Source organism: Macrobrachium nipponense, chromosome 18 (assembly GCF_015104395.2).
Source record: "Macrobrachium nipponense isolate FS-2020 chromosome 18, ASM1510439v2, whole genome shotgun sequence".
Lineage (NCBI taxonomy): Eukaryota > Metazoa > Arthropoda > Malacostraca > Decapoda > Palaemonidae > Macrobrachium > Macrobrachium nipponense.
Genome location: NC_087211.1, coordinates 77,396,664 through 77,415,394, shown reverse-complemented (window position 1 = coordinate 77,415,394; position 18,731 = coordinate 77,396,664). Strand labels below are relative to the sequence as shown.

General features: G+C 42.3%; 1 protein-coding gene across 1 annotated transcript in view; it reads left to right on the top strand.

Moving 5' to 3' along the window:
- The first annotated feature begins 370 nt into the window (after positions 1-370).
- The window catches only part of LOC135197225 (uricase-like), a 43,811-nt gene continuing 25,450 nt past the window's right edge, over positions 371-18,731 (top strand). Inside the window, exon 1 of the mRNA XM_064224281.1 lies at positions 371-528. Within this exon, the coding sequence (XP_064080351.1) occupies positions 396-528 (133 nt within the window). The 5' untranslated portion in view covers positions 371-395. The remainder of the gene's footprint in view (positions 529-18,731) is intronic.

Below are 18,731 nucleotides of genomic sequence, written 5' to 3'. Positions count from 1 at the left end.
GTATATTCTTAGGAGCTGATCTCAAGTTTCCAAGCTATGTCTAGTACACCAATCTCCATGAACCCGTTCGAAAGTTGATCATATTCCGCAATCTAAAATAAGTGATTCATCACAGTAAGGCAATCAATGGGAGTCTTAAGTGGTCTCCATCCTCAGGAAATAGGAAATAGAGTTTCTGCGCAGAAAATTTGCAGTGGAAACAGGTCTAGAGAGACTGTGTGTTCAACCACTACGTTGCCAAGGGCGTAAACAACAGGTCTCTAACCGGGAGATGGAACCGGAGCGCCAACGAGAAGGTGAGGGGGATGGGCCGGGAGTGTCCACGGTGGTGGGACCGGAGTCCAAGTAGGATGCGGCGTCCATGAAGACAGAACAAGAACCGGGGGGTGGGGTTTATGGAATCCTCCGGACGGAGTCCTACAAAACACACCCACCAGACTGACCAGTTACAAAACAGATTGCTACCCGTGTGGGCTACCATCAACACCGTCGGTCGGACCATCTCCTGCGCGCATCGACTTGGCTCACGTAAGTTCTTGGATCAGCTCTCAATTACCGTTTGACCTGTTCACAACCTCGCTAAATTTACCTTGCTAGTAATTAGTATGACCGAGGAGTTCGGAACTAGGTACGATAGGCTGCCTACGCCTCCTCGCACCGCAATTTCAGCGAGAAAGTATGAAAACATTCAATTGGGGCACCTGTGAGTTCCTATACCCGCCAATAACCTTTCATCCACCTAAACACTACAAATCATACTTACCATAAATAGCAGAGGATACTCTGTAACACACTCGGATTGTTAACATAACATGAGAATTTTCCTTTCATTGTGAAACCTTCATGGCCTGCTTCGTGCGATTTCTTGGGGAAAAATCAGTCAACATTCCAGCGATCTTCATGAGCGTTAGGCAACGAGTTGAAGTTAATTGAAGAGACGTTAAAAGAACTAATTCATAAATATTTACTGCCTCTCTCTCTCTCTCTCTCTCTCTCTCTCTTCTCTCTCTCTCTCTCTCATCTCTCTCTATCATTATATATATATATATATATATATATATATATATATATATGTATATACACACACACACACACACACACACACACACACACACATATATATAATATATATATATATATATATATATATATATATATTTATAGAGTGAGCGAGAGAGAGAGAGAGAGAGAGAGAGAGATGAAGAGAGAGAGAGAAATATACACGTACATATATACGTACAGCATTGCATGCATACAGATATATATATCACGTATCATCAAAAGACAGGAAGGAGCAGCAGCCCTGATGATACACGATCGGGAGTTCATGGAATGTCGTTCTATTTTCATACATTTATTTAAAGAGCCGACGTTTCACATCGCTTGACGCATTTTCTAGGCTGGAAAAGCGGTTTAAAACAAAAAATGCTTGTATAAATAATGTGAAAGGTATATACAAAATTTATATTTCACCTTAATTATATCTAAAACAGAACAGAAGGAAAAAATGAAGAAATATGGGGAAAGATAAGTAAAAGCAAAGGAACACAGAACACCTACCACCCACATTGGTAGCGAAGGCTAAACTAGTGTAAAGAAAATGCATCATGAGATGGGAAACGTCGGCTCTTAAATGAATGTATGAAAATAGAACGACATTCCATGACCTCCCGATCGTACAGTACTTTTTAGAGATTATATATATATATATATATATTATATATATATCTATATATATATATATATATATATATATATATATATCTATATATATATATATATATATATATATAAAGTAATAAAAGTCCTCACTTAAGTAAGCTATGTATAAAAAACTTTACAAGACGTAACTTAACTTTTCATCTACTTGAACAGTAGACTCCATCAGCCGTAACTGATTTGTCTTTTTTAAAGGTACAAATGCATAATGTCACGAAGGTCAAATAAAACGCTAGAACTGTTCTAGCGTCTATTCTGTCCTTCGTGACACTATGTATTTGGATCTTCAGAAAAAAGAAATCAGTACGGCTGATGAAGTCTTCTGTTCAAGTAGATGAAAGCTTACGTCTTGTAAAGTTTTTTAATATTCAGCTTACTGAAGTGTGGACTTTTATTATTTAAAATATTCTAATCACGTTATTGTGAGTGCTCAGACACACATATATATGTATGTATGTATGTATGATGATGTATTTGTATGTATGATATTATGTATATATTGTATGTATATATATATATATATATCATATATATATAATATTGCTGGATAAAGGTGCTCGCCTATTCTTTTTCCATCACAGGTGTCACCCAACACAGCCAACTAATCGCCTGGTACATAAGATATTGCTTAACTCACCCAGGGACACTGTATATCTTTCAGGAAATATACAGATATACTGGCGTAATGCTCTCCATGAAGTTTAACTCTATTCTCTAACATCAGGAGGATAGGTTAGTCCCATAGCGCTACAGCACTGTGGTGCAGTGATCAGCTCACGTTGGCAAAGTCCGAAAATCGCTCCGCCTTACCAGTCGCCCCCCCCCTCCCCCCGCTACAAATCGGTTTCAGCATTTGCTGGTGCTGAGACACCAGATGGCTGAGTCTTATTCCAGAGGAGAAAAATATTATGTGGTAAATTAAAACCTAAAATTAGCCTTCCGTTTTTCAGCAAATCTTTTCTGATGAGGCTGGTAGCCCAAATCTTTTCTTCCATATGGGATTGGCACACCAATCTACTAACTATCAAGTACGTATTTCACAGCTTATGGCAAAATTTACTTATGAAAACACTTTGGAGGAAGCCAAAATGGTCATTAAAGGCAGTGCGATGACCAAAATGGATATTAGCTTACAAGGAATGAGTATGCTTAAAGAGAGAATAATAACCAACTAACACATTCTTGGACCACGATGACTGAAAAACTACCGTATTTAGTTGAGACATCCCTCCTTAAACCTCCCAGTGTCATTGCATCCCTCTTCAAACATCCCAGTGTCAATGCATCCCTCCTCAAACATCCCAGTGTCATTGCATCCCTCCTCAAACATCCCAGTCTCATTGCATCCCTCCTTAATATCCCAGTGTCATTGCATCCCTCCTTAAACATCCTAGAGTCATTGCATCCCTCCTCAACCATCCCAGTGTCATTACATCCCTCCTCAAACATCCCAGTGTCATTGCATCCCTCCTTAACATCCCAGTGTCATTGCATCCCTCCTCAACCATCCCAGTGTCATTGCATCCCTCCTTAACATCCCAGTGTCATTGCATCCCTCCTCAAACATCCCAGTGTCATTGCATCCCTCCTTAACATCCCAGTGTCATTGCATCCTTCCTCAAACATCCCAGTGTCTTTTGCACCCTTCCTTACATCGTGTCATTGCATCCTTCCTCAACATCCCAGTGTCATTGCCATCCCCTCCTTAACATCCCAGTGTCATTGTATCCTTCCTCAAACATCCCAGTGTCATTGCATCCCTCCTTAACATCCCAGTGTCATTGGATCCCTCCTCAAACATCCCAGTGTCATTGCATCCCTCCTTAACATCCCAGTGTCACTGGATCCCTCCTTAACATCCTGATGTCATTGCATCCCTCCTTAAACATCCCAGTGTCATTGCATCCCTCCTTAACATCCCAGCATCATTGCTTCCCTCCTCAAACATCCCAGTGTCATTGCATCCCCCTTAACATCCCAGTGTCATTGCATCCTCCTGGCATCCCTCCTTAAAACAATCCCATGTTTTTTAATTGGGGGGGGGGCATCCGACCCAAACAAAACCCATCCCCATGTCATCGCCCATGCATTATCCCAGTGGCATTGCATCCCTCTCCAAATATCCCAGTGTCATTGATCTCCTCCTCAAAGATCCAGCTGGTCATGCATCCCTCCTTCCCATCACCAGCCATTGCATGCACCCTCCTCAAACATCCCACTTCGTGTCATTGAACAAAAATCCCTACTTCAAAATATCCCAGTGTCATTGCATCCTCTCATCAAACACCTAGAGTCATTGCCAAATCCCTCCTTCAAAAATCCCAAAGTCATTGCATCCCTCCTTTAAATCCCAGTAGCATGCATCCCTCCTCACACCCATCTTAGAGTCATTTGCTCCCTCCTCAAACATCACCCAAGTGTCATTGCATCCCTCTTCCACATCCCAGTGTCATGCTCCCTTCCGTATATAACCAGTGTCATTTTCTTCGCATCCCTCCTTATCAAAATCCTAGAGTCATTGTCATCCCTCCTCAGGTACATGTCCAGTGTCATGCATCCCTCCTTAAAATATCCCAGTGTCATTGAAATCTCCTCCAAAACCATCCTGAGTGAATTTGCATCCCTCCTCAAAATCCCAGTGTCATTGCATCTAGTTATATCCAGTTGTCATCCGAATCTCCTCAAAAACATCCCTAGTGGTTATGCATCCCTCCTCAAAATCCCAGTGTCATTGCTCCCTCCTAATCCCTACCAGTTGTCAATTGCTCCCGCCTTAAACATCCCTAGAGTCATTTGCATTCCTCCTCAAATTATCCCAGTGTGCATGCATCCCTCCTTCTAAATCCCGTGTCATTGTCATCCCTCCTCAACATCCTAGAGTGATTGCATCCCTCCTCCTCAAACATCCCAGTGTCCATTGCATTCCCTCCTAATATCCCGTGTCCATTGCATCCTCCCAAACATCCCTAGTGTCATTGCATCCCTCCTCAAACATCCAGATGTCACTGCACCCTCCTTAATATCCAAGTGTCAATTGCATGCCCATCCTCGAAACTCCCTAGAGTCATTGTATCCCTCTCAACAAATTCCCAGTGCCATTGCCCACCCTCCTCAAAACATCCCCGTGTTCCATTTGCCCATCCCTCCTAAAATCCCCAGTGTCATTGCATTTTTCCTTAAAACTCCCAGTTGGTCATTGCAATCCCTCTCAAAATCCTAGAGTCATTGATCCATTCTCGGGAAAATCCCTAGTGTCCCCATTGATTCCCTCCTTAAATATACCAGTGTCCCATTGCATTCCTTCCTCAAAATACTAGGGAGTCCAATTGCCTTCCCTCCTCAAACATCCTGTTAGTTCCCCATTACCATCCAAATCCTGAAACATCCCCTCCCATGTCATTGCATCCTTCTCAAAGATTCCTAGGAATCTTGAGATGCCTCCTTAAACACATCCCAGTGTCATTTGCATTTTTCCTTCAAACATCCCAGTTGATTTCCATTCCCTCCTTAAATATACTAGATCATGAATCCCATCCTCAAACAAAGACCAGTGTATCCGCATCCCTCCTCTTCAAACATACCTGAGCATGATTCCTCAAAAACACCTAGAGTCATTGTCATCCCTCCTAATCCAGTCATTGCATCCCCTCCTAATATTCAAGTCATTGCATCCTTCGCACTCCACAAATCCTAGAGTCATTGCCATCCCTCTCCCACACATCCCCTTGTGAGTCCTTACATCATCTTGCATCCTCCAAAAATGTCATTACATCCTCCTCAGCAGATCCTTAAAGATCCACATTGCATTTCCTCCTTAAACATCCCAGTGTCATTGCATCCCTCAAACATCCCAGTGTTATTGCATCCCTCCTTAAATATACTAGATTCATTGAATCTATCCTCAAACATCCCAGTGTCATTGCATCCCTCCTCAAACATCCCTGAGTCATTGGATTCCTCAAACATCCTAGAGTCATTGGATCCCTCCTTAAACATCCCAGTGTCATTGCATCCATCCTTAAACATCCCAGAGTCATTGCATCCCTCCTTAAACATCCCAGGATCATTGCATCCCTCCTTAATATCCCAGTGTCATTGCATCACTCCTCAAACATCCCAGTGTCACTTCATCCATCCTCAAACATCCCCGTGTCATTGGATCCCTCCTCAAACATCCCCGTGTCATTAGATCCCTCAAACATCCTAGAGTATTGGATCCATCCTTAAGCATCACAGTGTCACTGCATCCCTCCTTAAACATCCCAGTGTCACTGCATCCCTCCTTAAACATCCCAGTGTCACTTCATCCATCCTCAAACTTCCCAGTGTCATTGCATCCCTCCTTAAACATCCCCGTATCATTGCATCCCTTCTCAAACATCCCCGTGTCATTAGATCCCTCAACAATCCTAGAGTCATTGCATCCCTCCTCAAACATCCTAGAGTCATTGCATCCCTCCTCAAACATACCAGTGTCATTGTATCCCTCCTCAAACAACCCAGTGTCATTGCATCCCTCCTCAAACATCCCAGTGTCATTGCATCCCTCCTAAAACATCCCAGTGTCATTGCATCCCTCCTCAAACATCCAAGAGTCATTACATCCATCCTCAAACATCCTAGAGTCATTGCATCACTCCTCAAACATCCCAGTGTCATTGCATCCCTCCTCAAACATCCCAGTGTCATTGCATCCCTCCTCAAACATCCCAGATGATTGCTTCCCTCCTCAAACATCCCAGTGTCATGGCATCCCTCAGCAAACATCCCAGTGTCATTGCATCCCTCCTCAAACATCCTAGAGTCATTGCATCCCTCCTTAAACATCCTAGAGTGTTTGCATTCCTCCTCAAACATCCCAGTGTCATTGCATCCCTCCTCAAACATCCCAGTGTCATTGCATCCCTCCTAAAACATTCCAGTGTCATTGCATCCCTCCTCAAACATCCTAGAGTCATTGCATCCCTCCTTAAACATCCTAGAGTCATTGCATCCCTCCTCAAACATCCCAGTGTCATTGCATCCCTCCTCAAACATCCCTGTGTCATTGCATCCCTCCTCAAAAATCCCAGTGTCATTGCATCCCTCCTCAAACATCCCAGTGTCATTGCATCCCTCCTCAAACATCCTAGAGTCATTGCATCCATCCTTAAACATCCCAGTGTCATTGCATTCCTCCTCAAACATCCTAGAGTCATTGCATCCATCCTTAAACATCACAGTATCATTGCATTCCTCCTTAATATCCCAGTGTCATTGCATCCCTCCTCAAACATACCAGTGTCACTTCATCCATCCTCAAACATCCCAGTGTCATTGCATCCACCCTTAAACATCCCCGTGTCATTGCATCCCTCCTCAAATATCCCAGTCTCATTGCATCCCTCCTTAATATCCCAGTGTCATTGCATCCCTCCTTAAACATCCCAGTGTCATTGCATCCATTCTTAATCATCACAGTGTCACTTCATCCATCCTCAAACATCCCAGTGTCATTGCATCCATCCTTAAACATCCCCGTGTCATTGCATCCCTCCTCAAACATCCCAGTGTCATTGCATCCCTCAAACATCCTAGAGTCATTGCATCCTTCCTTAAACATCCCAGTGTCATTGCATCCTTCCTTAAACATCCCAGTGTCATTGCATCCCTCCTTAAACATCCCAGTATCATTGCATCCCTGCTTAATATCCCAGTGTCATTGCATCCCTTCTCAAACATCCCAGTGTCACTTCATCCATCCTCAAACATCCCAGTGTCATTGCATCCACCCTTAAAGATCCCCGTGTCATTGCATCCCTCCTTAAACATCCCCGTGTCATTGGATCCCTCAAACATCCTAGAGCCATTGCGTCTCCTTAAATCATCCCGGTGTCATTTGCATCCTCCTTAAAAACATCCCAGTGTCATTGCATCCCTCCTTTTAAACATCCAGTATCATTGCATCCCTCTTAATATCCCCAAGTGTCATTGCATCCCTTCCTCAAACTCCAGTGTCACTTTTCCATCCTCCAAACATCCCCCCAGGTCATTGCATCACCCTTAAAGATCCCCCGTGTCATTGCATCCCTCCTTAAACATCCCCGTGTCATTGGATCCCTCAAACATCCTAGAGCCATTGGATCCCTCAAACATCCTAGAGTCATTGGATCCCTCCTTAAACATCCTAGTGTTATTGCATCCATCCTTAAACATCACAGTGTCACTTAATCCATCCTCAAACATCCCAGTGTCATTGCATCCATCCTTAAACATCCCTGTGTCATTGCATCCCCGTGTTATTGGATCCCACAAACATCCTAGAGTCATTGGATCCCTCCTTAAACATCCCAGTGTCATTGCATCCCTCCTCAAACATCCCCGTGTCATTGGATCCCTTAAAAATCCTAGAGTCATTGGATCCCTCCTTAAACATCCCCGTGTCATTGGATCCCTTAAAAATCCTAGAGTCATTGGATCCCTCAAACATCCTAGAGTCATTGGATCCCTCCTTAAACATCCCCGTGTCATTGCATCCCTCTTCAAACATCCCCGTGTCATTGGATCCTTCAAACATCCTAGAGTCATTGGATTCATCCTTAAACATCACAGTGTCATTGCATCCCTCTTTAAACATCCTAGAGTCATTGCATCCCTCCTTAAACATTGTAGAGTCATTGCATCCCTCCTTAAACATCCTAGAGTCATTGCATCCCTCCTCAAACATCCCAGTGTCATTGCATCCCTTCTTAATATCCCAGTGTCATTGCATCCCTCCTTAAACATCCTAGACATTGCATCCCTTCTCAAACATCCCAGTGTCATTGCAGCCCTCCTTAAACATCCCCGTGTCATTGCATCCATCCTTAAACATCCTAGAGTCATTGCATCCCTCCTCAAACTTCTCAGTGTCATTGCATCCCTCCTCAAACATCCCAGTGTCATTGCATCCCTCCTTAATATCCCAGTGTCATTGCATCCCTCCTTAAACATCCTAGTCATTGCATCCCTCCTCAAACATCCCAGTGTCATTGCATCCCTCCTTAATATCCCAGTGTCTTTGCTCCCTCCTCAAACATCCCAGTGAAATTGTATTCCTCCTTAATATCCCTCAGTGTCACTTGCCATTCCCATTCTCTGATTAAACATCCTAAGAGTCATTCGCATCCCTCCTCAAACATTGCCCAGTGTCATTGCATCCCTCCTCAATTTGATGAGTACCTTTGTTGTCCCAGTTTCTTGCATCCCTCTTAATATCTCCCAGGGTCATTGCATCCCTTTTAAAAAATTAATCCAGTGTGCATTGCATCCCTCCTCAAACATCCTAGAGTCATTGCATCCCTCCTCAAACATCCCAGTGTCATTGCATCCCTCCTCAAACATCCCAGTGTCATTGGATCCCTCCTTAACATCCCAATGTCATTGCATTCATCCTTAAAAATCCCAGTGTAATTGCATCCCTCCTCAAACATCCTAGAGTCATTGCATCCCTCCTCAAACATCACAGTGTCATTGCATCCCTCCTTAATATCCCAGTGTCACTGCATCCCTCCTCAAACATCCTGTAGTCATTGCATCCCTCCTCAAACATCCCAGTGTCATTGCATCCCTCCTCAAACATCCCAGTGTCATTGCATCCCTCCTTAATATCCAAGTGTCATTGCATCCCTCCTCAAGCATCCTAGAGTCATTGCATCCATCCTTAGACATACCAGTGTCATTGCATCCCTCCTCAAACATCATAGTGTCATTGCATCCCTCCTCAAACATCCCAGTGTCATTGCATCCATCCTTAAACATCCCAGTGTCATTGCATCCCTCAAACATCCCAGTGTTATTTCATCCCTCCTCAAATATCCAAGAGTCATCACATCCACCTTTAAACATCCCAGTGTCATTGCATCCCTCCTCAAACATCCTAGAGTCATTGCATCCCTCCTTAAATATCCCAGTGTCATTGCGTCCATTCTCAAAATTCCCAGTGTCATTGCATCCATCCTTAAACATACCAGTGTCATTGCATCCCTCCTGAAACATACCAGTGTCATTGCATCCCTCCTTAAACATACCAGTGTCATTGCATCCCTCCTGAAACATACCAGTATCATTGCATCCCTCCTTAAACATCCCAGTGTCATTGCAACCATCCTTAAACACCCCAGTGTCATTGCATCCCTCCTTAAACATCGTAGAGTCATTGCATCTCTCCTTAAACATCTCAGTGTCATTGCATCTCTCCTCAAACATCCTAGTGTCATTGCATCCATTCTTAAACATCCCTGTGTCATTGCATCCCTCCTCAAACATACCAGAGACATTGTATCCCCCAGACATCCTAGAGTCATTGCATCCCTCCTTAAACATCTCAGTGTCATTGCATCCATCCTTAAACATCCCAGTGTCATTGCATCCCTCAAACATCCTAGAGTCATTGCATCCCTCCTCAAAAATCCCAGTGTCTTTGCATCCCTCCTAAAACATCTTAGAGTCATTGCATCCCTCCTTAAACATCCCAGTGTAATTGCACCCTTCCTCAAACATCTCAGTGTCATTGCATCCATCCTTAAACATCCCAGTGTCATTGCATCCCTCAAACATCCTAGAGTCATTGCATCCCTCCTCAAAAATCCCAGTGTCTTTGCATCCCTCCTAAAACATCTTAGAGTCATTGCATCCCTCCTTAAACATCCCAGTGTCATTGCATCCCTCCTCAAACATCTCAGTGTCATTGCATCCCTCCTTAAACATCCCAGTGTCATTGCATCCCTCAAACATCCTAGAGTCATTGCATCCCTCCTCAAACATCCCAGTGTCATTGCATCCCTTCCTCAAACATCTTAGAGTCATTGCATCCCTCCTTAAACATCCCAGTGTCATTGCATCCCTCCTCAAACATCCCAGTGTCATTGCATCCCTCCTCAATCATCCCAGTGTCCTTGCATCCTCCTCAAACATCTAGGAGTTATTCCATCCCTCCTTAGACATCCCAGTGTCATTGTATCCCTCCTCAAACATCCTAGAGTCATTGCATTACTCCTCAAAGATCCCAGTGTCATTGCATCCCTCCTCAAACATCCTAGAGTAATTGCACCCACCCTCAAACATCCCAGTGTCATTGCATCCCTCAAACATCCCAGTGTCATTGCATCCTTCAAAGATCCCAGTGTCATTGCACCCCTCCTCAAACATCCTAGTCATTGCATCCCTCCTCAAAGATCCCAGTGTCATTGCATCCCAATCAACTTACATCCTTAGAGTCATTGAATCCCTCCTCAAACCCATGCAGTGTCAATTATCCCCTCAAACATCCCCGTGTATTGCTCCCTCCTCAAAACATCCTAAGAGTCATTGCAATCCCTCAAACATCCTAGTCATTTGCATCCCCTCCTCAAACATCCCCACAGTGTCATTGCATCCCTCAAACATCCCAGTGTCATTTGACAAATCGCTCTCAAAGATCCCAGAGTCATTGCATCCCCCTCCTCAAAACATCCCTAGAAAGTTTTTTTTTTCAAATTTGCCTCCTCTTCAAAACATCCAGTGTCATTGCATCGCTCTCAAAAGATCCCCAGTGTCATTGCATCCACCCTCAAACATCCCAGTGTCATTGCATCCCTCAAACATCCCAGTTTCATTGTATCCCTCAAACATCCCAGTGTCATTGCATCTCTCCTCAAACATCCTAGTCATTGCATCCCTCCTCAAACATCCTAGAGTCATTGCATCCCTCTTCAAACATCTTAGAGTCATTGCATCCCTCCTCAAACATCCCAGTGTCATTGGATCCCTCATCAAAGATCCCAGTGTCATTGCATGCCTCAAAATCATCCTAGAGCATTGCATATTCCTCCTCCAAAACATACCAGTGTCATGAACATCCCTACTCAAATATCCCAGTGTCGTTGCATCCCTCCTCAATCACCCCAGTCCCAGTTGCCATCCACCCTTCAAACATCCCAGCTCATTGCATCCCCTCAAAACATCAGTTTCCATATCCTGGACTCCAGTGTCATTGCATCCCTCTCCCATCAAACATACCCAAGTCATCATTGCATCCCTTCCTCACCAATTCCTAGAGGTCATTGCTCCCTCCTTCAACATCCCAGTCATTGCATCCCCCCTCAAACATCCCAGTGTCATTGTGATCCCTCAATCAAAAATTCTCAAGTGTCATTGCATCCTCCTCTCATCCAGTCTTTATTTGCATCCCTCTTCAAAACATCCCTTGAGTCATTGCATCCCTCCTAAACACACCTCCCGTGTCATTGATCTATCAAATCGTGTCCATTGCATCTTCCTCACATCCTAGTGTCATTGCATTCCGCCTCAAACCTCCCAGGTTCATTGCATCCTCCCTCCAAAAGGATCCCGTGTCATTGCATCCTTCCTCAAACATCTATTGTTTCATTTGCATACCCCCCTAATGTGTCTGCAGCAATCCAAATGTCATGCATCCCTCTCAAACATCCTCGGTGTCATTTGCATCCCTCCTCAAAACATCCCAGTGATTGCATCTCCTCAAAACATCCAGTGTAATTGCATTCCCTTCCTGCAAAAACATCTTATGTCATTCCATCCTTCCTTCAGCCAATCCCCATTGTTCTTGCATCCCTCCTCAACATCCCAGTGTCATTGCATCACCTTCCTCAAAACATCCCTAGTGTCATTGCATCGCCTCCTAAACATCCCATTTTCATTGCAAAATCCTCCTCAAACTCCCCCAGTTCATTGCATCCCTCCTTAACATCCAGCTAGTCATTGCATCCCATCCTCAAACATCCAGTGTATTGAATCCCCTCCAACTTATCCCAGCATCATTGCTTCCCTCCTCAAACATCCAGTGTCCATTGCATCCCTAACCTTAAACATCCCAGTGTCATTGCATCCCTCCTTAAACATCCCAATGTTATTGCATCCCTCCTCAAACATCCCAGTGTCATTGCATCCCCATTAACATCCCAGTGTCATTGCATTCCTCCTCAAACATCCCAGTGTCATTGCATCCCTCCTCAAACGTCCTTGAGTCATTGCATCCCTCCTTAAACATTCCAGTGTCATTGCATCCATCCTTAAATATTCCAGTGTTATTGCATCCCTCAAACATCCCGGTGTCATTGCATCCCTTCCTAAACTCCCGGGTCATTGCATCTCCTTACCTTCGAGCATCATTGCATCTAAAACCAATCCGTTCCCCCAAACATCCCAGTGTCATTGCATCCTCTAAAACACCCAAGTCAAATTGCATCTCCTTGGCAGTCAATTGTTTTATTGCATCCTTGGCCTTGCCTTCCAAACATCCCAGTGTCATTGCATCCCTCCTCAAACATCCCAGTGTCATTGCATCCCTCCCCAAACATCCCAGTGTCATTGCATCCCTCCTCAAACATCCTAGAGTCATTGCAACCCTCCTTAAACATCTCAGTGTCATTGCATCCCTCCTCAAACATCCCAGTGTCATTGCAGCCCTCCTTAAACATCTCAGTGTCATTGCATCCTTCCTTAAACATCCTAGACTGATTGCATCCCTCCTCAAACATCCCAGTGTCATTGCATCCCTCCTCAAACATCCTAGACTGATTGCATCCCTCCTCAAACATCCCAGTGTCATTGCATCCCTCCTTAAACATCTCAGTGTCATTGGATCCCTCCTCAAACATCCTAGACTGATTGCATCCCTCCTCAAACATCCCAGTGTCATTGCATCCCTCCTTAAACATCCCACTGTCATTGCATCCCTCCTTAAACATCCCAGTGTCATTGCATCTCTCCTCAAACATCCCAGTGTCATTGCATCCCTCCTCAAACATCCTAGAGTCATTGCATCCGTCCTGTGACATCCCAGTGTCATTGCATCCCTCCTCAAACATCCTAGAGTCATTGCATCCCTCCTCAAACATCCTAGAGTCATTGCATCCGTCCTGTGACATCCCACTGTCATTGCATCCCTCCTCAAACATCCTAGAGTCATTGCATCCCTCCTCAAACATCCCAGTGTCATTGCAGCCCTCCTCAAACATCTCAGTGTCATTGCATCCCTCCTCAAACATCCTAGACTGATTGCATCCCTCCTTAAACATCTCAGTGTCATTGCATCCCTCCTCAAACATCCTAGACTGATTGCATCCCTCCTCAAACATCCCAGTGTCATAGCATCCCTCCTTAAACATCTCAGTGTCATTGGATCCCTCCTCAAACATCCTAGACTGATTGCATCCCTCCTCAAACATCCTAGACTGATTGCATCCCTCCTCAAACATCCCAGTGTCATTGCATCCCTCCTTAAACATCCCACTGTCACTGCATCCCTCCTCAAACATCCTATAGTCCATGCATATAAGGTAGATTCTTGCGCCTACGAGACGTTTGTTTGGCGGGCTCTGATTGGCTGGTACCGAGAGGCAGACTGCTCGCTCAGTGGGTCATATTTTCGTTTGTAGCTTAGAAAACTAGCATTATGTTTACATTTCACTTATCTCACGTTTTACAAAAGATAGGAAAGTTTTGGTCATACCAAAGGATTCGATATTAAATGTACAATAAATTACTCTTTTCCTGAAGTCAATTAGTTAAAATACAAAGGAATTACAACGAGTAGAAGAGAAAAGAGAAACATTTCCTTCTTTATACCTGTTTTTATTTATCGTCGGATTTTGCGTAATTCATGAGATCAAGATAAAATAAAATCTTGTGTTTTTAAACAATAAAATCCCCCTGAATACGCTGGTGCTTTCAGATTTTAGATGCGTGTAATATGTAAAGAGAAAATGAAGAATATGTCTAATTATTTTGCATCCGTACTTGACTTGACAGTCGTGCCGAGAGACTCAAGATACCGTGGGGTCTGGGCCTCTCAGCTAGAGCCGTTGGCGCGTTGGCAGTTGCCAATTGGCGATATGAGAAGTTTGCAGTTTCGAGAATATGTATTTACCGAATTATTATGTCATTACATTTTCTGTAAATAAATGCATAGATTTCCCATTATGACTTTCGAACATTTTTACTCAAATATCATATATGTCCGTATTTCTGGACATACCTATCTGATAAAAAAAGTAAATAATCAGATGGATGCATCTGGGTGTTGGCTTCAATTTAGTCTAGGTGAGAAATGTGCATGCTTTATGAGGCTCACTGATAAGTAACAGAACTTGTTTCTCTGACCAATAACATCAAAAGCATATGGTTTTCATATGTTCCCTCAATAAACAAAAGTACATCTGTTTATTTCTTACAATAAAATTTGTTGACGATGTAACGAATATAATATTCTGTCCTTATGTGAATGGACTATAGTTCCGTTGTACCCCTCTAACATCCTAGTGTCATTGCATCCCTCCTTCAACATCCTAGTGTCAAGTATCGAAAGCACAGCCGGGGCCACGACTTCATATCAGTCCAGGACTGAAATGGTATTTGGCACCGACTCCCCAGCCAAATATGGGTGCTTAGCCAGTCTATACTACGTTAATTCTAAGAACAGAGGTAGCTTATGAAAGATGTCCGGACAGGTTTTTTTTATTTTTTTTATTCGACCGTAGTCTGGCGCTTCATTATCATAGTTGAGAAAGGTGAAGTAGATCTTCGAGCAACGCATTACATAGTGGATAGATAGATAGAGAGAGAGATTTAGATAGATATATCTAAATGTAGCTCCGCTGCAGTCAAGGTCCACGTGGATTTTATGTCACTGTTGTGTGATGTAATGGTATCAGGGGTTCACAACGTCACAAGAATGTTGCAGACTTAAGAGGATGGCAGTCGAACGAATAACAATGATTTGCACATTGAGAAAAGAGAACTCCCCCGACGTAAGACTAGGCAGTGAAAAGAAGAAGAAAAAACTTTCCCGTCTTAATTCCTCTGCATTTCTTGTTTGACTGGATGATGTCTTCGTTACCTGTAACGTTCAACCACTATATGTGGCAACCATGAAATAGTGACGTGAATGGACACCGAGTATTTTCATTTGTTGCAAAACCTTTTAATTACACAACAGCGTACCATCAATTCCGTCCCCAAAGCCGTTTTCATTCCAATGCGCGGCGGCAGCAACAGGGCGCTCAACAAGTATGCAAGATCTCTTCAGACTTTGTTCATATGATGCATCAGTGATGTAACAACTTATTTCGGTGACCTTTCCATTACCTCCATTTAGAAGATATTATCTTTCTGTGTTCCATCTTTCACCACGTATAGTTTTATCGCTTTTAAGACTGGAGTTGGGGTGGGGGTTGGGGGAGTGGGAGGTTGCAATCTAATTTTGTCTTAAGGGCTCACGTTAATTATGACTCCAAAGTGTTAAGCACTAATACCGTCGGAAGTATTAATATTCTAAATATATATACACAAGGTCATCTCGTGGGATTTTAATGCGCAGCTATCACGAGAGAGAGAGAGAGAGAGAGAGAGAGAGAGATCGGTCACAGGGCTAGTTTTTATAAAACAGTTTGGTCGTCAAGCCAGACGGGACATGCCCTATACTGACGACTAACTGGAGTAGTCAATGATTGCCTGGGGTATCCCGACTACAGTTACCTGTAAGGCAGGCTTTACGACCGGTAATCAACAATTAGGAAAGCATTTAAGCTTTGAAAATTGAAATGTCATAATAAATTCTGATATACATTTAAATAATGTATTGAATACGAGCGCAAATGTGACAGAAGAGTGTTTCTTACTTATCCCTCCAATTTTCTTTATTGAAGACTGCTCTCGTCCTTGAAGTTGGACAAGAAATGTTCACAATTCACTTTCAGCCACTGCACTCTATTTATAAGAAACTTACGAAACGTTACCTTACTTTGTTAGTTTCGTGTGCTAAAATAAATCCACAGTAAAATAAAAATGCTAAAAGTCAGAATTTAAAATGAAACTGCAATGAATGAAACTTATACAGACACCTAAAGCCACAATCAAAGTCGTTGAACCCTCAACGGTGATTTCAATACACTTTCTTAGCTGGGTGGTTTAGATGCAGTCTGCCTTATGACAGCACAGGGTCTTGCCTGGAACGGTGAATTAAATGGCTAGTGTTAGGACGACACAGAACTATAGCTTAACTATACTTTTAACAAGCGATCGAAGACACTGGTGTTAAAAGTCCAGGTGCTGTTATAGGACTGTTCTCAGTTAAGCAGAAGGTCGTCTTTTCGACATACCGACTAATTCTAGACGAATGGAGTTTTCGCTTAAACACAATGGCTTCAGGTCTTCGAAGATCCCGACAACCTTTAGAGTACCATCTTCTTACTAAATGTCACAGTCTCACACAGGCGCGTTCTCGATAGTCCTTGAAATTACCAAAGAGGTCAACCTAGGCATAATCAGCGAGTTAAAGCAGTAAAAGTTTTACTGTCTGAGACACTATGAGGACCATTACCTATTTCAAGTTAAAAGCATAAATAAAATATCTATGGTATTCAGATTTTATATTAATAATGTACCTATTGAATTTAAGATCGATTCTGGGTCTTTCTGTAATATTATTATTGCAAATGATTTTGAAAAGTTAACCGAGCCTGTAATTTTGAAAGATTGTAAAGAGCATTTACATCCTGATTGTGTGAAGCCCATTAGAGGCAAGAGGAGAATTTAGGGAAAAGATTGAATCCCCATCTGGGAGAGAAAGCGTTGAAATAAAAGCAAATAAGTACTGTATGTGATAAATATTCAAATTTAAAGGTGAAGTATGAACATTTGTTTTTCATGTCTTGGAAAGTTGACCGATTTCCAAATGAAATTGTAAACCCTAATGAGAAACTTGAGGGAAACCTTTACGAATTCCTTTGAAGATAAAAGGGAAAATGATGAGAAAACATTTAATGATTTGATAGATTTAGATATTATTGAGCCAGTTCAAGGTCCTACTGAGTGGGTTTCAGTCCCTGTTTTTGTCCCAAAACCAGGTAACAGTGATGAATTGAGATGTGTTGATATGAGCAGACCTAATAAGGCTATTTTAAGAGCTAGGTACCCTATTCCAACAATAGATGAATTATCAATTGACACAAATGGTGCAGTTATATCTTCCAAACTGGATTTAAAGTAGGGATTCCATCAAATTGAATTAGATCCAAAGAGTAGGTATTTGACTAGTTTTGTGACTCAAAGGGTTGTTCAGGTACAAAAGGTTGCTGTTTGGATTTAACTGTGCTCCTGAAGTTTATCAGAATATTTTGCAACAAGTTTTGCGGGACTGTGAAGGACTTAGACTATTACCTAATGACATAACTCTATTTGGTTATATTAAAGAGCATGCCAGTAGGTTGGAAAAGGTATTGACAACACTGTGTAATAGAAATTTAACTCTGAACCCAAATAGATGTAGTTTTGGTATGGAAAAGTTAATTATCATGGCGATGTCACTGTTCGTTTCTAAAGGAGTTAAACCTTATGGTCCCCCAAGACTCCTTAAGACAGACCAACCAATTACAAAGAATTAAATTTACAGTTGGTCTCGGCCGGTATAGTGCTCGTTGGCAGTGATACAATATATAAAGGACTCCGGACAGGAGGGCTCTTCCATGCTTTACGTCATAACAAGTCTTCCACCATGGGCGCCAGCGGCAAAGGGGGGGGGGGGGGGGGTTGGGGGGTTGGGGGGGAGTGTGCAAATTTTTTTCTTAATACATGTATTGGTAGTTTCTGATATCAAGATGACAAATTTTGACTCTTTGACCTAGCAAGTTGATTCCAAAATCTGTATCAACGCCCACATTTCTTTAAAGAATAAGCAATTATATCTATCTCTCTATCTATCTATATATAATATATATATATTATATATATATATATATATATATATATATATATATATATATGTATATATAATATATATATCTATATATATATGATATATATATATAGATATAGATATATATATATATATATATATATATATATATATATATAGATATATATATATATATATATATATGATATATATATTATATATACACATATATATATATATATTATATATATATATATCTATATATATATATATATATATATATATATATATATAGATATAT